The sequence below is a fragment of the Ochotona curzoniae genome, unplaced genomic scaffold (assembly GCF_017591425.1).
Source record: "Ochotona curzoniae isolate NIBS_2020 unplaced genomic scaffold, NIBS_Ocur_1.0 contig_485, whole genome shotgun sequence".
Lineage (NCBI taxonomy): Eukaryota > Metazoa > Chordata > Mammalia > Lagomorpha > Ochotonidae > Ochotona > Ochotona curzoniae.
Window position 1 is genome coordinate 1 of NW_024466402.1, and position 22262 is coordinate 22262.

At 42.6% G+C, this 22262-nt stretch overlaps 1 protein-coding gene across 1 annotated transcript; it reads right to left on the reverse strand.

Moving 5' to 3' along the window:
* Positions 1-17893: 17893 nt before the first annotated feature.
* Positions 17894-18796, reverse strand: LOC121161766 (putative vomeronasal receptor-like protein 4). The gene has a single exon (XM_040988376.1). The coding sequence runs from the start codon at positions 18794-18796 to the stop codon at positions 17894-17896; it is 903 nt and encodes a 300-aa protein (XP_040844310.1).
* Between the last annotated feature and the right edge of the window lie 3466 nt (positions 18797-22262).

Here is a 22262-nt window from a genome sequence, read left to right on the forward strand (position 1 = left end):
CATGGAGGCCTGAAGAGGACATCTGTGTCATAGCACAGAATGGAAAACAGAACAAATGGACAACAACCCCAGCCTAACAATGACAAAAAATATCTGAGCAATTGGACACTATAAGTCTGCTGGTGTCAGCCAAATGATATTAGAAGGGATTCCTCATCCATAGGTCAAGGATATCAACAACATTTTGAAATTATTGCATCCACCTGGGCAGAACCTTTGGAACATGTGCCATTGTGACGTGGGTTGATATCAGATGGGATTTCCTCATTCTTCTCTACTGTGATGGTGGGAAGGCTGGATATGGCCTATCTTCTTATCCCTCCCCTTCCCCCAGAAATGGGAAGAAGAAATAGAAAGTTTGGAAACAATGATCACACCCACTTCTTCCTAACCCTAGATCCTTGCCACCCTGATTAACTATGTCAACACCAAGTAATTTTTAAAATTTAAATTAAGTAAATATAATTTTTTAGCTTGGTCCTACTTAAATTTTTATTTTAAGAAGTATTTTAATATGTATTGTGTGGTGAGAGGGCAACTCAACCTTGTGGACCTCAGATGAGTGTGGAGAGGCTCAAGAGGGGGATGTGAACATGGGGTGAGATAAATGTCTGATGGGGGAGGCCAGAAGGAGTGTCTCACCCCTTGCTACTGCACGGCATCAGTGCTCAAAGACAGGCAATCATTTTATGTTGCTTTAGAGATCAGTGTAGACAAATGTTCCAGGTGTGTTACTTGAAAGGATTTGATTGTTCTGAGAAGTTTTTGTTTCCTTATACAAGGAGTGAAAATCCTTGATAAGGTCTGTTGGTTGCCCTTGTCTATCTCAGTGTGTTCACACACCTGGCTGCTTGTTGTATAACCTATCCAGGAGTGTTGTTCACCCTGTCCTTCTTTCCATATTTTGGCAAAATAGCCAAAGTCTTCTGTTGGCTTAGGTAAACTATCTTGTTTTTCGTGTGTAACTGAGCATGCTTGCTTTTCTTGTGTGGGAGTCAGCAAGTAAAGTGGTCCAGCCTTGCAATATGTGTTCTAGATTTGATGCAAATGGCCTTATGGTTTTCCCTACAGTTGGATTCAACTGCAGCAATCCCCTAAAAATCCTGAATCCTTTGTTGTAGGTCCTCAGACCTAGCTCTGGTGTGCACCAGTTGCCTCCGTTTCAGATTAAATTCATACAGTGTTCATTTCAGTGCATGTGCCAGTGGGTGAGGCTGCCCTGTCAGTCCAGAAGTGGAGCAGCTGGGACACAAACTGTGGCTGGTGTTGGAAGCTGGCACTTGCAGGCCAAGGAACCACTATGCTGGCCCTCTTCCACAGGTTGCAACTTCTGCTATGGTAGGAATTCTCCGGACTGCTCATATTGTGTCTAGCATGCACAAGTGTTTTCATATGCAACAATGTATGAATCCATTAAGTGAAGACATTAAAGAACACAAATCCCATTTATGATACAATGTATAGTTTTGGATAATGCTGATAACTTCACAGATATAGTATATGTTGGGGTTGACCCAGTGGCTCAACAAACCTGCAACCTGTGTCCCTGACAATCCATTTGGGTGACACTCCCAATGGATGCTCCACTCCTAATCTGGTTCTCTGCTTGTGTCCTGGGAAAGCAACAGGGGATGATCTAAGCCCTTGGGACCTGACTCCCACTGGGAGTCCCAGGAGAGGCTCCTCTTACTCACTTGGGGAATGAACCAGTAGATGGAATGTCTTCTATCTCTTCTTCTCTTCTACAAATTCTGCCTTTCAAATAAAATAAAATCCCTATATATAAATGTATTACATATATAATATATAATTACATGTTACAGTTAACATTAAAAACACATATTCAAAACAGGCTTATTTTTCTCACTAAAATTTCATCCAGATTTTTCATATATTGATTTATTTTATTCAATGGAGACAACTTGATTTCTCCATTTGTATTTCATTCCCTAAATATCAAATACATCGAGGGCAATATAAGGCACAAGACCAAAACCAAGATTGCAATCTGACTTCACCAGGGATATCAGGGACTTTCTTACTTGAGCTCCTACATTTTCCAACCAGTTCAGAAGGGAGTTTCAACCGGTAGTGGACCTAGTACTCCATCTCAGCCTCTGTGGTACGAGTTACATGCTTCCCAAGTGGTGTCTTAGCTGATGCACCAAATGCCCATCCTACTAGTCACTTTACAAATGACATTACAAACACTGATACAAATTCTTTTTAGCCACAACTCTTCTCCACAAAAAATAAAACAAATTGGATAATGCAACACAATATGTATGTACATATGTGTGTGCATATAGATATAACATATATAATTGTTGAAGAACAAATAGACAGCATAACCCACAAATTATCTCCAAAATTCATGGACATAGAGTGCAAAAGATGACTTACTCTTGTGCAAAATAAATAAAAATCTGTGCACGTGAGGGTTTTTAATGAATATTACTTTATATGAGTAAAACTTGTGCATGCTGTTCAGTAATATTTGTATCTTAATAAACTGAAATGTAAATGCTTTTTTTCCCATGAATATTTGGAAAAGCACTCATGATATGCTCACACAGAAAGCTCTAATGTAACAGCATGCCATTGTTTTAGTCACTTCTATTTGTTTAGGTCACATCTCTAAGTAAATTTTTAGTGAGTAATATTTTGGTATATAGAGAGAGTTGAATAGAAACCCCCATAAATATGTCTTCGAATAGTAAGTCTCATCACTCGCAAAAGTTTCCTAATATCCATCTGAGATTCCTGCTCCCAGCACCAGCCCTGGTAAAACCGTTAATCTCCCATCCATTTCAGAAACTGTCACTTAGGACATTTGTTTTAAGAGAGTTATAAAATATTAGGTCTTCTTCTATGGTTTCTGCTATGTAGCACAAAGTTTTTAAAGTTTATCATGAATTTGTAAAGCAAAACTACAATAGTATTGCTGCTTTCTAGGTATGAATAAGTATTTAGCAAAACTGAAAGTTAGAGCACCCTTCAAATATTCTCTCCATAAGAATAAGCCATTATTTTTCACAAGATACAAAACAATAGCACATTAGTTTTTGAGTTTTTGTTTGTTTGTTTGTTTGTTTGTATTAGGAATAGGTCTATGACTTTTATTAAAATCACAAAATGATTTAAGGAAACTGGAAAAAGTGAACACAATAAAGATAACAGCAGGACAAGTATCATCCCACAGGTGTGCATGTGTTTCTTTTTTTTTAAGATTTATTTATTTATTTTTATGAAGTCAGATATTCAGAGAGGAGAGACAGAGAGGAAGATCTTCCATGCCGTGATTTACTACCCAAGTGAACTCAACAGCCGGTGCTGTGCCAATCTGAAGTTGGGAACCAGGAGATTCTTCCAGGTATCCCACACTGGTGCAGGGTCCCAATGCTTTGGGCCATTCTTGACTGCTTTCCCAGGCCACAAGCAGGGAGCTGGATGGGAATTGGAGCTGCTGGGATTAGAACTGATGCCCATATGGGATCCAGTAGCGTTCAAGGCGAGGACTTTAGCCACTAGGCCACACCGCCGGGCCCCAACATATGTTTCTAATGTGGTTCTAATGCTTGAACAGACTATATAAAATAAAACAAACCACTCCATTTTCTAACACTCAATGGAATTAAGAATTGAAGCTAAGGTAATAAAAGCATTTTCTTCTTTTCCCAAAATGATTTTATTGTCCAAATGCAATGTTACAGATTATCACCAAAACTGGCTAAACGCATTTTTAAAGATTTATTTTTATTATTTTTTTATTGGAAAGGCGGATATACAGAGAGGAGAGACAGAGAGGAAGATCTTCCATCCGATGATTCACTCCCCAAGTGAGCGCAACGGGTCGATACTATGCCGATCCGAAGCCAGGAGCCTCTTCCGGGTCTCCCACGCCGGTGCAGGTTCCCAAAGCTTTGGGCCGTCCTCGACTGCTTTCCCAGGCCACAGGCAGGGAGCTGGAAGGGAAGCGGGGCTGCCGGGATTAGAACCGGCGCCCATATGGGATCCCGGGCGTGCAAGGCGAGGACCTTTAACCACTTGTGCCACCGCGCCGGGCCCTAAACGCATTTTTAATAGAGAGCATTAGAGCTTAAATCGGTTATTACTCACACAATCAACCAAAAATGTAATTGTTCACCAGTCCATTTATTGAAAGTCAAATTTCCTAACTCTGCTGTGATGGATAACTTTGCACATCTTGCTGAAATAGCAAGACATTTAAAAGAAAGCTAACTAGGTAAAATTTCTATGATCTCTATATGTTTTGCATCATACTAACTTCCAAATGACTAAAATAACACTAAAATATTTATGATTTTTCAATTTCTACAACAAAATTAAGTGTTATAAACAGATATAGTTGCAAGAAACTACTCCCTATGTTATCGTACATTGCAAAATTTTAAATCTTCAAAAACATAACTGGAAGTATGATTTATTACAGCCCCAATAATTGGTATATGATACCTTTTTCTTCTTTAACCCCAATCCTTCAAGTTTCAGATTTCAAAGTCAATTCAATTAGACATTAAAATTTCTCTTATTAACTCAGGTTCAATGAAACTTGAAGTATAAAGGTAGTATTAACTACCTGATTAAAATTTGTTAAGTATTGAGTATCGAAAAGACCTATAAGCTTGAAATAGATATCATCCACTAATCTAATAAAATAATTACGAAACATATTAAGTCCATTTAATCCTAACATTTTGAATCCACAAATGCGCACTACCTTTGAAAAGATGAAATAATACAAAGGTCAAATTGCTTACTTCAGGGAACTGTTTACAACACCATGTGAAAAAGGGTAACTTGGTTTTGCAAGCCAACTGCAAAACTCCTATGATGACCTCTCAGGAAACCCAAATTCTCCCTGGCAACAAATAGCAGCAAAATTTCTACATTTTAAAGAATTGTTCCATGAAATTTGCTGATGAACAGAAAACAGACTCAGTAACACTGATGTTGATTGTCAGAACTGATTCCCTCAAAAACCCTGTATTCACAACAGCAACCACTTATAATTTGCTAAGGGCAATTAAAAGTTGCTCAACTCAACAATCCCTTCAGTTAAGCAGATAGACCTTCATAGAGCTGTCCAACCCTGCCCAAACTATCCATCCTTTGGTGGAACCAGTCAGTTTCATGAATTGTAGTTTGTATCATCAAGTCCAGTGCTGACTCAGAGGGTAGCTTGTTCCCTGGTGCTAATCCTGCAGTCTCGGGGCTTCCCATGGATGGCTGAGAGAAAACTTGAGAGAAGGCGGACATATTTGACTGGGACACATTACTCAGCTTGCAGGTTGATCCTCCTTTAGGAATGAACTCGCTTGCAGTAGGATTTGGAATCTTTCTTCTCTGAGAGATGTTGAAGGTACCAAAATCATTAAACAAGGATGAAGCAGGTCAAGTGAGAGGATCCTGTCCTGCACATGGCTTGGCACCATCATTTAGAAGGATTGGGGAGCTGCAACTATTAGTCATTCTCTGCATCAAAGAACATTTTGCTTCTACAGGTCTTCCAAATCCATTGATGCCCTGAAAGCTGGTGCTGAAAAAGGAATCTGTGAGACTTGTATGGGTTAAAGTATTCCCATCTATGCACCCCCAGTCCTGGGACCTGTCCTGATGGAAAGCCGTCCATGGGCGCACCTGCCAGAACCAGGGGGATGCTGTTGGTATGGAGGCTGAGGCCCGGGGCGGCCAGGGTGCTGCAGCGGCAGTAGAGTCCTCATGCAAGAACTGACACTCCTCCCCATAGAAATAAGTCTTATCCTTGGAATAGAGCGGCTGTACTTGAGCTTCATGGTGGCCACCGGTGCCGCCACCACTGCAGCTGCCTCCCCACCAGGGATGCCCCAGACCCCAGAGGCAAGGCAGAGACTTTCACCAGTGAGGAGAAAGAGGAGGAGGAGGACAAGGAGGAGGTGGTGGCCGAGGGGGGTAGAGAGGAGGCCACCACCACTGTTCATAGCAATGCCGCAGCCACTACAGACCAGGGAGGGAAGAAAGGCACAGCTGCCAGGCTGGGTGAGTCTCTTCTGCGGCAGGAGTAGGAGCCACCCAGGGAGCCCAGAGAGGGACTAGAGGTCTTCCATTCATTGGTTCACTCCCCAAATGGCTGCAACTTACCTGAGCTGAGCAAAAGTTTCCACCAAGTCATACATATGTGTGCAGGGGTCCAAGGATTTGGGCCATACTGTGAGTTAGATCAAAGTGGAGCATCTGGAACACTAACAGGTGCCTATATGGGATGCTTGTGCTTGAAGGTTAGAGGCTAGCTCATGCAGCACCAGTCACCAATACCTGAATCTTCATCATTTTTTTCAGGTCATTCTAAACTTACACTCCAACTCCTTCTGTAGATTCACCAAAACTTTTCAAGTCTTGATTACGGTGCTTTTTCGGGCCTATGCAAGACTTCCTTACTCAGCCACAGCCTGATTTGCCAACACCCTAGCTGTCACTGATACAACTCCAAATTCATTGTAGTTATGTGCACATCAAATCCTTTCCTATCTCAAACAAAATTGAGGAGACAGGTAGGAATCCTGTAACTCATGATCAAATAAGCCAGCATGCACTCACTATTCTCACAAACAAGGCATTGGGAAAGAGCCATGGGTAACTTGAAAGGCTACAGCAAGGTCTACACTGTGACTATCAGTGACCTGGAACTAAGAGCCATATTGTAGGTGCTTTATTAAACCCGAAAAGATAAGAGAAATATGAGTAAGAGGTAAACGGCTGAGAGCAGGGTGTGTGGAAAGTTGGAAAATCACCTCAATTTTGCCGCAGCAGAGCAGAAAGTGACAAACGTCTCATCTCATCTTAGTGTAGGCCCTCCAGCCTAATCAAATAATGGGTTTGCTGAGGGAATAATCCATCCACATGCCCTCAACAATTTCACCTCTAGCATTCTTGGTGTCTGCGAGGCATTACCTCAAGTTGAAGGAGAGGAAAGTCATTTCATGGAGGCATGGATCCAGGATGCTGCTTTGCTTCCCAGAGTGAAAATCACGGTCCTCCTTCTCTTCCCTCATTGCTTTAGACAGGTGCAGGACTCTGAGGAAGATGGAACAGTGAATTTCTGGTATTACAAAATGAGATTCTTTCTCAAGCTTTGGAAAAATACTTTAAATATTACTAATGCTTGCATTCCTTTGAAGAATTTGCAGAAGATCATCAGTTAGTCCAAAAATGGGTATATTTTCCCAATCTTTTTCATTTGGTTGCTAACCACCCCAAAGTCTCATCTGCTCTGTTGAAAATTGTTCTGTTTGACAAAACACCTATTGTGTCATACAGCATGATGTGGAGAAAGAAATAGGTTTACCTCAAATAGGAGCACTTTGAGCTACTCCTATTTCTCAATTACATATTATTTTTTCTTGTTATTATTTGTTTCTTTAAATTGTTCTGAGAGGTTTCTAAAGTTGATACCACAGTTGTTTGAAACATATATTTCACACTCATAGCATCATCTCTATCATCCCACGTGCTTCAGAACTTGCAGACACTTGGGCCTGGTGCGGTGGCACAAGTGGTTAAGGTCCTCGCCTTGCATGTCCGGGATCCCATATGGGACCCAGTTCTAATCCCGGTAGCCCCACTTCCCTTCCAGCTCCCTGCCTGTGGCCTCGGAAAGCAGTCAGGACGGCCCAAGCTTTGGGACCCTGCACCGGCGTGGGAGACCCGGAAGAGGCTCCTGGCTTCGGATCTGCTGTTGCTCTCACTTGGGGAGTGAATCATCAGACGGAAGATCTTCCTCTCTGTCTCTCCTGTCTGTATATCCGCCTTTCCAATAAAAAAAAAAATAAAAATGAATCTTAAAATAAAAAGAACTTGAAGACACTCTTTCACATAAGCAGGAAACATAACCTGTTGTATTCCTGATGCTATTGCCTCCAACTCAGGGATTTCTTCTATCCCATAGCACTTCTGAAGTCAAATCTGTATTTGATGTCCGTAGAATATCTTGAGATATATTCCTGGAACTCCCTTGCACACTGACCTGAGCAGCCCTATGGATTTATCACTCTCCATCTAACACAACACTGGCCCTGAGACTTTGTGCAAGGCCTTCTTGAGATTTTCCCCATGACTATCTAATATTTCTTTACTAACATTTGCTTCTAAGAACACATTCGAATCTGCTTTATAGACTTACTGTTCTTTCAGTTACACTAATTATCCAATGTATTTAAGTGGATGCAAGTCCTGGCCCCTGATCATTGGAAAGAGTTGCTCACTTTAATCATCTGGCATTTCCCCCTTAGCACAAACATGGAATAACATTTCTGTTATAATTAAAGCAAAAAGACGCAGTGTGTGCATCGGATATTGATGCCTGACTGATTAGGAGATAATTCATGTTAAACCACTGTATTTCTGATTTGCTAACAGTAAACTGATGGTTCTGTATAACTACAAGTAAGTGATATTTGTAGCAAATCCCAAAATTTCGAAGCATTTCCTATGATTTGTTCAAAGGAAATATCACGGCCATCTATGCTTCCAGTAGTGAGTGTAAACATGCCCAATAGTGTTCACTGCAACTCTTGCTTCTGCCACTCTTATCCTCTGCTTACTTCAATAGATTATTCAGGCAATGCTGAGTCAGAGGATATCTTCTTGCTTCTTGTAGAAAGTAGCCTCTTTGTATATTCACCTGGAACTAACATCTGCCTAGCTGAAGAGACCCCCCTCTAGTTTCATCTCTCAGCCCCAAACCTCTGCCCACCTTTCCTTCCTCTTTTTACCTAATTTCAGCTGCATCTGCAATAAGGAAATAAGCCAACTACACAGGGTTGCATGTGTGGAAATTAAACACCAGCTTTTGTTTCATATCATTGCACGTGTTTCTGAAGCTATTTGTTCAGCACTTTTATTCTAGGTGTTGGCATTGTGGTCAATGTTAGCTGTTTTATGTTCTAGCCATCTTATCAAGATGCTACGAACTCTCCCCCTGGGAAGTCTTCTCCAAAGTTTCCTACAAAGCTTCCTGCCATCTGATTTAACCTTGCATGTTCTCATTCTCTTTTTTTATTAAATGGCAGTCTAGACACCACTTCCCTTAAAAAATTATGTATGCCTATCCCACGACTACCTACAAATTTCACAGCAAGCATCCCATCCAGTTCTTGTAAATATCCACATGCGCTGCAGTTCAACTCAGCTTGCTCTGCCCCCAGACCGGGCTCTTGTGTATACTCACATATGCAGCTGCCTTGTCCAGCCTGGTCAAAACACAGCCCTGGTTCTAGTGCTCACCAGAAATAGATACAGTCTAGCAACAGAGTGTCCAGTTTCCCTATCAGGAATGCTGTCAGCAGATCTTGTGTCTGACAATGCGTATTGCACTCAAAACATACATGACTCTAGTCCAGTTGACTAACACCCATTCTGTGCTCCAGAGTGTCTCTCAGTCCAGTACAATCTGATCCAACCTAGATTGACCCACTCCAACTCAAGCTCTCACACTCACATTTGAAAGCAGCGGTGCAGCAGGGAAGTCCTGGAGGTTCCCTTTACTAGGTGTGCTCTCAGCACTGGATCTTGCACATGCTAACAGGTGCTGTAACCCAATTTGAGATAGCATTCACTAGCAGGTGCTGCAGCCTGGCTCAGCCAGCCTGTCCTCCAGTCCAGCTCTCATGAGTGGGTGCAGAAGACTAACTCAGCCAGGCCTGCCTCAATCCTCATGTGAACTGGCAGGTATTGAGTCCTACTTGGCCCAGCCTGAACACTCTCCTGGCTCTCACCCATGCCATTGTATTCTATAGACTGGCTCACCATGAACCATCCCCATCCCAGGCCACACATATGCCAATGAGTGCTTCACCCAACCTGTCTCCAGCTCTCATGCTTACCCGCAGAGGATATCCTTAAATTCTACCATTCCTGCCCCATCAATGGATCTCATGTATGATGAAGGATATGCTAACCAAAGTAACAAGGCCAGCCCCCAGTCCTAGTATTCACTGGTGGGTACTGAGGCCTAGCCCAACCCTCACCTACCCATTCCAACATATCCCAGTCTGGCCCACACCCAGACCCTGTTCTTATTTGACCCTACAGGAGCCATGGCCTAGCAGTCCTGTTGCTGTTCTGGGTCTCACAATCACCAGTGAGTTCTGGAGCTTTGCCCAGAGTGGCCTGCCCCAGACCCAGCCCGCACTCATGCCAATGATTGATGCAGCTTTGCTCTTGCTATAGCCCTGGCTCTTGCGTTCACCAGTGGGAGATACAGTCCAATAGGTCATTCACTAGAATTCCCCTACCAAGCCTGTTTCCTGCCCTTGGTCTTGTACATATTGGCAGGTGCTTTGTCCCAGACTAGCATGTACTATCCACCGTTTCTTCTCTTGCTGGCAGTTGTTGTAGCCTATCCTGGACAGACATGACCTACAGTCTGTCCTGTCTGATGCGTAGATTTGATGCTATGGCCTGGCCCAACTGGCCTAGCCCTATACTTGGCCCACACAAATGCTGAAGGGTGCTACAGCCTTGCTCTGGCCAGCCCATGGAAGCAGGCTACAGCAGCTGCTGGGGGGGAAGGCTATTAAAGAGCATATGGAGGGTTTCAAACACATGGTATAAATTTCAGCCAATGTTGAATGGGTTCTAGAGATTTAATGTACAACAGGACAATAATATTCTCTTTGTTTTGTACATCTGATTTTTTTTAGGAAGGCGGATTTTAACTGTTCTCACCAAAAAAAAAAAAAAATAGCATGGTAATTCTGAAGTAATAGAGAAATTATGAAGCATGATTGTGGTAGTCACTTCAAACTAAATACACATATCAAAGCATTATTGCTTAAGCATATGCAACATATTATGCCAACTGTACCTCCATAATAAGTTTCATTGCAGCAATGTAAAACACTGAAAGTAAGACAGAAGCATATAAAGACACCCACATGTCCACCCCATGTACTGCACAGTGCTTGCATTGTGTGACCCAGCTCAATGATTTCCTCTGTTCTCTCCAGTTTCTCTCTTAGGGCAGGTGTCCTTTCTTCAGGAATGTGACCACAGCAGTGCTTCTCACAGATCTCCAGGGCAGTTGCCACCCACAAGCCATACACCTGTCTGTATATACCCCCAGTCTAGTTATTTATGGTGGAGAGAAATGGGCGCTGCATCAAGGCGGGGAGGTGCTGAAGCAGAGTTCATACTGAAACCTTGAGCACAGTAACAACAGCTTGCAGTTGGCAGTAAGAGAAGAGTAGGTCAGTTACAGATGTCTCTGTTCAAAGAAAGTGGCTTTTGTCAGTTCCTATGCCATGGACCCCAACAGGGGGCAGAAGGACTCTGTGACTGGTGATATCCAGGAAGGGGGCAGAGTTCCTGACTCATGGTTTGGACCTGGCCACTGTCTCACTGTTGTGGCCAATTAGGAAATAAACAGTAGTTGGGCTTGATCTCTCTCTCTCTTTCTCTCGGTCTCTTTGCTTTCCAAATAAATGTACAATCAAAATTTTTTTGAAAAAAATAATTCAGATGTCCTCCTCTTGCTGTGCATTTACCTTAGTCTTGGGTACTCTTCCCCATTTGCCTGCTCTAGGAAAGAGTAATATGCTCCCCTTAAGCAGAAGACCAACCTAACAAGTGCTCAGAGTGTGGAGTTTTAAGTATTTATACAGTTTAACAGAATGGTTATATTCTTAGACCACCATTTTCTACTTGTTTCCTGGAGGGCTTCCACACAAAAAATCCTATCAGCCAACATTTATTTGTCCTGAAGGACACAAGGTCCACACAGCAACACTAAATGACCTTGTTTTAGCCCATGGTATTTCTCTGTGGTGGCATCTCCGCCATACTGACAAGACCTCATTGTTGACAGTTTTCTGGCTCCCAGACTCAGCAGACAGCTCAGCTCAGCTCACGTTTCAGTAAATAGCTGTTTCTCCAGATTAAATCTAACAGTGTTTATGGGAACACATTCAGAACTGTCCTCTGGGCACTAGTGTGTCCTTGCTGTGACGATGCCAGTTATGGCTTTGTAATGGACATAGGCAGAATGGATATGTATTATTTTAGAAAGATAAGAATGTGTCAGGTGTTCACCATCCTTTTGTAGAAACTTATAGATTACAGAATTTTCATTAATATCTCCTAAATGTATATGTCTCTACTTATATTTTCTCTGATTTATAATTTCAGAATTATAATGTTACATTAGCACTTTAACATAATTTCATGATGCCTGGCACAATGGCTCAGTTTCTAAATCCTCACTTACAGGTAGCAGAATGCCATAAGATCAATGGTTGCTGTCCGGGTTTCTCTACTTCCCATCCAGGTGCCTGTGTCCTGGAAAAGAAGCAGAGGATGGCCCAAAACCTTTGGACCCTGCAGCCTTGTGGGAGGCCTGGAGGAGGCTCTGGGAAGCTGATAATCTCAGCTTCAGACACTGCAGTCACTTGGGGAGTGAGGCAGCGGATGGATCATTCTGTTTCTCCTTCTCTCTGTAAATCTGCCTTTCCATCAAAAAAATACATTCTTAAATAAAATGATAACTTCATGATTACTTTTTCATTAGAATGAATTCCAGTAGGAATGTACAATCTAAATAGCTATGCTTAATGCTTACTTAAAGTAACTTGCCATAATCTGTGACTGGAATTCTATCCCCTCCATATTCTTCTGCAGGCAATATTTTTTAAATAAATTATTTTTTTCTTTTTAAAATTCATTTCTGATATTTTCGATAATGCATTTTTATAGGTATATGTATTCCACTCTGTCTCTCCCCCTTTTTCCCTCTCCGTGTACCCCTCACTATTTCCCCCATAATATTATAGTAGTTTGTTTCGTTAGTAGCAGTTACAAGATTAACAGTCTGCTATTTAAGTTCATCATGGCATTGTAGGTATAGACACAGATAATAATTTTGCCATTCCTATCCCTTCATTTGAACATGTAATTCAAGCATTAGAATATTTACATTTCTGCCTTTTTTTAATCAATAAAGGAATATGTTCTAGGAGCAGTGCTCATGACTAACGCCTCAGCCTAGAGGGATCTTGCAGGGTCTGAGGAAGGGTCTGCAGCTCCCAGGGATCCTCTGTGCCAAGGCAGCAGAGCTTCCTTCATATTTGCCCTCACTCTGGACATGAGAGCTGTTTACACCACACTCAAGTACAAGCTGTGTGATGTCAAACAGAGCTTGTGGTTTTGCCACTATGTCTTTTGCATGAATTCTGAAGGGAAGGTACCCTCTGTTAACTGGCAGACGTGTGCTTCCTCACTTCCTTTACAGTGAAAAACACTCTAGAATCAGAGACAGGCTCACTACAGACAAGGGATTAAAAGGTTGTCTCTAACAGCAGGAGGAAACGTCCAACACCCTGTTTCAATTACACAGGACTGCACGAGCCAGGGTGTCTCCTTGGGATTGGATTTTATTAATTCTCTACTTTTTGCAGATTTAAATTTACTTTTTTAGTAAGACAATATTTAGATTTTATAGTTTCTCTGTCAGTTTTGGAAACTCTGTTTTTAGATAATCCACATAATCTATACTTTAAGACATTTTGAAATATGTGTATATACTTTTCTAAAGATTTCTTTATTTTTATTAGAAAGTCAGATTTATAGAGAAGGATAGAAATAAAGATTTCCCATCCAATGGTTCATTCTCCAAGTTGCTGCAACAGTGATCCAAAGCCAGAAGCCAGGAGTTTCCTCCAGGTCTCCCACACAGGTGTGGGGCCCCAAGGACTTGGAACTGCTTTCCTAGGCTACAAGCAGGCAGCTGTATGGGAAGTGGAGCATCTGGGACATGAACTGGCCTCCATGTAGGATCTTGGCTCATGCAAGTCAAAGGACTTCAGCCACTAGGCTACTGTGCTATGCCTGCATATATATATTATTCATTTATTTATTTATTTGTTTGTTTCAGATTTACTTATTTGCTTTTTGAAAGAGTTGTTAAGAGAGGAAAAAAAAGAAGGAAAGAGATTTTCCATCTACTTGTTCACATCCCAGATGCTATCAAGTGTCAGGACTAATCCAGATGCCATCCAGGAAGGAACTTCAACCAGGTCTTCTGTGGGTGGCAGGGACCAAAAATCTTGGACCATCTTCCACTGTTTTCTCAGACCATTAGCAGGGATATCTTTTCAAAGACCGTTCTTATACATGGTATGATTGTGTAAATAAAAATCGTTAAATGTTTCAACATATCATTTTTGTTGAAGCTTCAAAAAGAATCTCAGTTGCTATTTGCTTAAACTTTCTGGGCCCGGCGCTATGGCACAGTGGGTAAAGTCCTCGCCTTGCATGCCCAGGATCCCATATGGGCGCCAGTTCTAATCCTGGCGGCCCTGTTTCCCATCCAGCTCCTTGCCTGTGGCCCGGGAAAGCAGTCGAGGATGGCCTAAAGCTTTGGTACTCTGCACCCATGTGGGATACCAGGAAGAGGCTCCTGGCTCTGGATCGGCCTAGCATCGGCCCTTGGGCTCACTTGGGGAGTGAATCATGGGACGGAAGATCTTCCTCTCTGTCGCTTCTCTCTGTATATCTGCCTTTCCTTAAAAATAAAAAAAAAAAAATAACTTAAAAAAAATTCCTCCTACCACCCCGAAATTATACCTAGGGAAATGTTACATTACTGGAAGAAAAGGAACTAACTCTGACCTGTTCAATGCCAAATCTGTGTAAAATACACCACTATAGCTTCAAGCTTTTCTATTCTTTTTTTAAAGATATATGGGGAATTCTTGTGCATTGGAAATGCGGGATTCTAGGGTGTGATACCTGCCATTCCAGCCCCCTGGTATAAAATCTGGTCACAAATGGAGTTACTTTGTTTCAGCCTGCATAAGCTTACTAACCTTGTCTTGATGCTTCTGTACAAAAATGCTTTGCATGTTTTCTGCTTTTTTGGGTCAGAACACTTGACTAACATATCCGGCTAACAAACTTTAGCTCCAGGAATCAATATTGTGTGATATATTCACCAGTTGTTCCCATGACTACCTTCTGTGGCTGCTCAATCCCACACAGTGTCCCCATGGTGGCCTCCTGTGATTGCTATAGCCTAACGATTGTCCACTCATTGTTCCCATGGCAATTTCCTATGCCGGCTCAAGCCTGGTCATTGTCTATTGGCAGCCTCCTGGGTTGCTATAGCCTATATATTGCCCACACATTGTCCCCAAGACAGCCTCCTGTGAATGCCCAACCACCTGGTTCCCATGGGTATATAACTCTCCATCTATAAAAACCCATCTAACTCTCATTCTCTGAAGGAAAGGCCAGTTGACCCACACCTTGGTTGTTTTACCTGCCTCCTCAATAAATTTATATGCTTAACAGACTTATCTGGGCTGTATGTCTTGGGGAGAGGCTCAGGTAGGATACAACAAAGGTACATCACCTGCTGCACACTGCAGCAGAGTTGGCAGGTATGGGGGAAGGGGAAGATAGTGTTGCTGCTGATTGTCTAGAGAAGAAGGTCTGGGGTCACCAAAGCCACATTTGACAGGTGAGGAGTAACTTATGGCAGCTTCCATGCATCAGGTCATTGCACTTGCTAGTAAGCATGGGAGCTGAGATAGGGTGATCTGGAAGCTGGAAACCAGAGGGCATGTCTGGGTAAAGCTGAAACACCCACCCACATGGCAGACCTTGGCTGGGCTAAGTATCATTACCTGTCACTCACCAGTGCAATAAGAAAGCTGGGGCTGGGAGGCATGCCTGCCTACACTGGGCTAGAGAACCTGCCCAGAAGTGATGGTGCAGTGGATGAACCACATCTGGCTGGCCTGAAGCACCCATTGTGATAGCCAGGGAACCAGGTCTGGAGACGGATTCTGAAGAGGCATATTCTGGTCTCACCCACGTGGGACTGCAGTACGTACCTACCTGCTTGCACGAGAGCTGGAGGTGGTGATGGGCTGAGACAATCAGGACAGCAGGACTCATCGACGTTAATGGGAGCCTGGGCCTGGTGGAGGCTAGGTTTGGCCAGGCTCTAGAACCTCCCTCCTTTTCCCAGCACATGCAAAAGCTGGGACAGAGCAGATCATGCCAAACAGTGCTGCAGTACTCACTGACATGCACAAGAGCCAGGGTTGGGAGCAGGCCTGGTAGGGGAACTTTGGGAACTCTCCTGCTAGGTTGCTGCTTCCACTTGTGAATGTGACAACTGATATTGGGGATAGGCAGATCTGGCCAGAACTATAGCACTTGATGGTTGCTGTGGGGCTGGGTCTGTAGGTGAGTCAGGCCAGTTTTGGGCCTCAGCATAAACATGCACACAGAAAACTGAGGAAAGATGGGCTTGTTGGGGGTAGTTGGGAGTCATCTTGGTGCAGCTGAGGCACCCACTGGTATGCATGAAGACTAGGACTATGGTTGAATGGGTTAGGCTGGGCTAGGCCGCAGCACCTATCATTTCACATGAGATGGGACAGGGGCAGAACTGATCAGGCAGCTACATCCACTTATATGCATGCTGGATGGTACAGCTGGTGCACCCTGCATTAGCTGGAGCACATGATTCAGGTCTGAGGTCACCTGAGGTCATGTTTCTTGGGGGGACTCCCCAGCTAGATTCCTGGACTCAAATCCAAGCCACAGCAAAAATCACAATATATGTTGTCCAACATTGGAGTGTACATGTCAAGGTTTTGCCTGCTCAATTGCTTATGTCTGAGCAGTAGACATCATACCCAGATGCCTTAGCAGTCATGACAGGCAGTTTATCTAAGCCAGCAGGACACACTAACTGCCTGTTCAGAAGATGGAAATCAGAAAAGGCTAGACCATTCTCCTGGCCAAGATTTGCAGCAAATGTCTTGGTCTGTAAATGCACTAAGCCAGTAGATCTTGGAAAGATTTTATCAACTCTAGAGCAATGATTCTGACAATATCTCAGAAGTATCAATACACTCAGGTAACACCCTGAAAGCATTCTCTGCACATCGGAGTTTCTGAACTGCCATAAAAGATCATTCCATATTCTCAGGTACTGATGCAATTTCACAGCCAAAAGAGGCTTCCTCTCTTTTCCTCCTCTCCAGCAAACACAGAAGGAAAAAAAGAAAAGAATTGAAAGAGTTGTTCCATCTTCCATCCTTTATACCTTGACTTTCCCTACCCTAGTTTGAGGTCCACATGGACATGCATCCCTTTCAAACATGTAAATACTTCTAAAAACAAGATTAAAAAATAAAAGGGAATGGCTAATGGAAAATTTTGTACACATAAAATAAAATTTCATTCACCCTTGAGCTCACGCATGGCCACACATATGGTGTGTCTAAGAAATATGCAAATCATCTTTTCTGCTTTTCTGTATACACAGCAGCACATTTATAAATGATTTTGTGATTTGATCTGTAAAGTTTCCTCCCAGGGGAGCTTGTGCATGTTGGTACATGGAAACGTTTCATTCCCCCAAAGCCACAGAGCACTCCACTCTATGATGCAGCCAGATGCACTGGACCCTGTCTCATTCTCGTGGGTGTGTGTGCTGCTTCTAGTTATTGTTAACAAATACATTGACCCTGAAGGCATGGATCTCTTCTCATGCGACAGTAGCCACAGTACATTTTTTCTAAACAAAACAAGATTTCTGAGTCAAAATATACATATATTCCTAATTTTACTGCCCACTTATTGACTATAATGATTAACTGAATGTCACATCCTTCCTGCAGTCACACTTTCATGGATGTCTGAGGTGTTCTCTCCATGATTTCCCTGATCAGATCTGATTTTGTCTTCTGCTTGCATGCAAGGACAGTAATTTTACAAAATGTTTAATTTGTGTAGCACAGAGGTTTTCATGTATTTAAAAAAATCATGAAGTGATGCCTTTTGTTACTGTAGAACTTAATATGGAAAGTAGTTTCCTGAATTCTCAGTGAATAAACCAGCATTTCAGCAGTTTCACATCCCTGCTGATCAGGATAAAGGGGCTGAGGCTGGCATAACCAACTTCAACAAGTATTTCACTATTTAATGTTGTTGATTTCTCTGACAATGTGATTCCTGTGTAGAAGGACAAAATGAAATCTGTCCAGTAAGACAAAAGGAAACAGGTCATGAGAATGAGAGTACTCTGAGTAGCTCTGATCTCTGGGCTGGGATATTTGGCAAACCTGGAGCTCAGGAGATAGAGGACACGCTTGTGATGTTTGTACAAATAGAGAGCCATGTACACACTGCTGCAGCCCATGAGACTCTGAAAGGTGAAGTCCCGGAGAGCCATGAGGCAGAGGAAGAGCCATCTGACCATTTGTGGAGCTGGCAGCATGTTGCAATACCCACTGTATGTTCTAACATGAGATTCATTCATGCTGTTGATTGCTGTGATGTAGTGCAGCAAGTTAGAACTTATGAGGAAGCTAAAGACCCAGAAGAGAAGGAGTTGGGGAAGAACCTGCCATGCAGTGTGTGGTTTGAGCTTTCTCCACAAGGTGTTCCTGGGACTGATGGTGATGGCCTGGACCACACTGAGGAGGCATGTGGTGCAGATGGAGAGACTTTGAGCCACCCTATTGAGGTAAATCACAGTTTTACATATAATATTGCCTAGGGAGTTACTGAGAAGAAAAGCTGATAATGCAACTGAGATTACTGTGGCACAAAGTGTCATAATGTTACTTAAAGCCAGGTGGATGAGAATAGCATCTGTAGGCTTTTTCCCAGGAGCTATGACAATCTTGTGCACATGTTTCACGAGCAGATAGAAATTCCCTCCAAGGCCAGGTCCAGTAAGAAAAAGGAAGATCACTCTCTGGATGAAGCTACTCCGGATCATCTTGCACGTTCATGGACCAGAGCAGGAAAAGCCTTTGGGGAAAGACAAATGAGCAAAGTTCACATGCTTCTCAGGTTTCATAAAATAGGAAAAAGGAGAACAGTAAGAACACTGCAGTGCATATGTGCACATGGTTGAGGTATTATCTTTCTCTCAATCATCTCTGCTCTGTGTGTCATTATTACTTTTTCCCTCCTGATTAATAGAAGTTGGTTACCCTGAAATCCATGTGCCTAGACATTCTTGATCCCACCAACATCACCTTCTTTCTAGCTGCACATTGACATATGTGCCAATCCTGCTTGTTTTCACACATTTCCGGAGGCATGGTCAGCCCATGCCCTGTAATCCTGCATGCCATCTCTTCCCCTGTCATATCCATTCAGCTCTGCCCTGCTTTCAGTATGGTGAGTCCTCTATTCGGAGTGTTTAGTGATGTCTGCTTGCTCCCAGAGTGTGCTGACTGTAGCCTGCAGGTGCTTCATGGGTCACAACTTCTCTACAGAGTTGTCCAAAGAAAATACCCCATTACCCTCTAATGGAAAACTAACTAACTCTCTCTCTCTCTTTCGTCCTTGCCAGATATCCTGAGTCAATTATTTCTGATGTTGAAAACCACGTTGCCCTCTGCCTGCTATCTGTGTTACTGGAAGAAATGGATACATTTCTAAGCTGGAACTGCATGTCAGAACCACCTGTATATACAGTTCTTGGCCTGTAACACCCTCTATATTCATGCCTATCCAAATCTCATATTCAGAATCTGTTCAAGACCACCTAGACAGTACCTATAGCCTGTTGGTACTCTCTCTGAACATTGTCTCATCTTGTCACCTTCTCACTCAGAAATGCTATCTTAATGCTATGCTATGATTGGTGAAATACTTTCACTCTCACTCCAGGTTTTTCCATCTATTTGTTGCCATAGTGAGATTCAAAACAGAAATCAGTTTATTTGAACTTATATCTCATGAATTATCTCCCCATTAGTTCAAGCACATTTCTACTGTTTTCATCTTAAATTGTCATCTGTAGTCTCCTTACTTTCATATGTAATGTGCATTGCAATACTAAAGGGCACTGAATACTTTCAATGAATTATATACAAGCATTCACCTCATCATGGGGGCATGGACATATTTTTTACCAAACTTCTCTCACCTGTTGCCACAGACTTTTTCCACAACTGACACCTGTCTGTCAACAAGTTAGCCATTCTATTGCTCTTGCGTAAGAAACTCTCACTGAGCCTAGTGGATTGTGCCATTGCTGCATCTTTTTCACTGTTTTCTACCACTTGACTGTGGAACTTCTAAGAGGTCTCATTTTACATCTATGTTCTAAATGAACTGGTTCTGTGATGGCAAAAATGATATTTGATGTAAGTTGATCAAGTGATAATCAAGTGAGTGTGAGCTTCTGTCTGTGCATGCACAGGTGAATGACAGAGATGAAGTCCAAGGCCATCGGCGAAGCAGGTATTTGAGGAGACTCCCTTTCTATGTGAAGCCAAGAACTCCATGTCCTAGAAAACTCATGACCATCACAGTTAAAGGTACATTTGTTAGGAACCCCAGTGTCTCTTCCTACTACAGATTTGCTGGAATTTGCTGGTGCCTTTCACATCACCAGCTGAAGTCATTGGCACAACCACAGATACACAGCATCCTGACCTTTACTCTCTTTACATGGATCTGCTTATAAGTCTTTGTTGAATTCCAAAACCTCTAACAGCTGGTGCATGCAAAAGCAAAGGCTTCATGCGTTTCTAAAAGTGAAAGGGAAAAATCAATGAAAGCTGAAGGTTAGAGTTGCCTAACTGCAGTACCAGGGGAAAGAACAGAGATGGGTCACTTTGCCCCACTGGGTACCCGTGACTAGTGGATGGCAGCTCCTGCGCTGGGATCTCTTAAATCCCTAACTCTCTCAGCTTGCTGCTCATGATAAAGAGCTGACATACACATGTGCAATGATTCTTTTGGATGTGTACTTCAACACAGGGAATTGCTTATTGCTTTAAAATGCACTGTTTTTGTTTCAAACATCGGATTATGACATTGTCTCTGTTTAAACCCAATCTTTCCTTTAAAACTTTGAAGATATAGCAAGTTAAGCCACTGTCAGGAATGGTGATGTACCATATAGGCACCAGTTTGAGTCTGACATGCTCCACTTCCTATTCATCTGCCTACAATTGCAAGGGACAAAGTTAGGAGGTGATGGAAGTACTTGGACTCCTGCATTCATTGGATGACCTGCAGGAGCTACTGCTTTGGCTTAGCCCAGCTCTGGCTCTTGTTACCACTCGGAGAGAAAAGGGATTCTCTCTCTTTCACTCTTTCTCTCTCTCTCTCTCTGTATGTGTGTGTTTCTGCGACTCTGCCATTGAATAAAATAAACAAATCATAAAATGAAAAGTTATCATTTGGGGGATATTTCCTCTAACTTCAGTGGAATATAATTGTGAATGTATATATCTTTGGTTTTTGTTATGGGAAGAGAGAGGAAGAGAAATATATAGAGAGACAGAGATAGAGACAGAGAAATTCCCCATCTGCACTCTACAAATGCCTGCAACATCTCAGGGTGGCCTGTGACCTAGATATCCAATCTGGATCTCTCCATGTCTGTGGCAAAAACTAAACTCTTTTTTTTAAAGATTTATTTTTATTATTTTTTTATTGGAAAGGCAGATATACAGAGAGGAGAGACAGAGAGGAAGATCTTCCGTCCCATGATTCACTCCCCAAGTGAGCGCAATGGGCCGGTGCTATGCCAATCCAAAGCCAGGAGCCTCTTCTTGGTCTCCCACGTGGGTGCAGGGTCCCAAAGCTTTGGGCTGTCCTCCACTGCTCTCCTGGGCCACAGGCAGGGAGCTGGAAGGGAAGTGGGGCTGCAGGAATAGAACTGGCACCCATATGGGATCCTGGGCGTGCAAGGCAAGGACCTTAACCACTTGTGACACTGCGCATTGTCCAAAAACTAAACTCTTAACTACTCCCTCCTGCCTATTGGAGTGTAGCATCTTCATCACTGCATCAACTGGCAGCTACTAGGTTTAACGTTTTGTCTGTCTCCTGGCTCTTTGTACTGGTTGTCAAATATTGCACAGATTTGTTACTACTTCGTGTAGCATAATCTCAAAATGGAAGAAAATACCATAGGTAATATGCATGTTAATTAACCAGATTTTGTCATTCCACATGATGCCCAGACTTCCAAATATCACATTGTTCCTGGATAAACCATTTGATCTTGTCTCTCAGTTTAAGTCATTTAAGACAGGAAAATATGTAATATGTAATCAAAATCTCATCATAAAAAAAGTATACAGGCACAAAGATAAGTGCTGATTTTCTGATTTTCTTTTGAGCAGACTCAGTTTTACAGTTCTTGGATTCTATGAGCTTACAATCTAATTTCAGCCTTTCCAGTGTTCAAAGGACTTTGGTGTATAGGTTTTTAC

Coding starts and splice junctions, on each gene's coding strand:
- LOC121161766 (XM_040988376.1), bottom strand. CDS start 18,796: ATGATCCGGAGTAGCTTCATCCAGAGAGTGATCTTCCTTTTTCTTACT.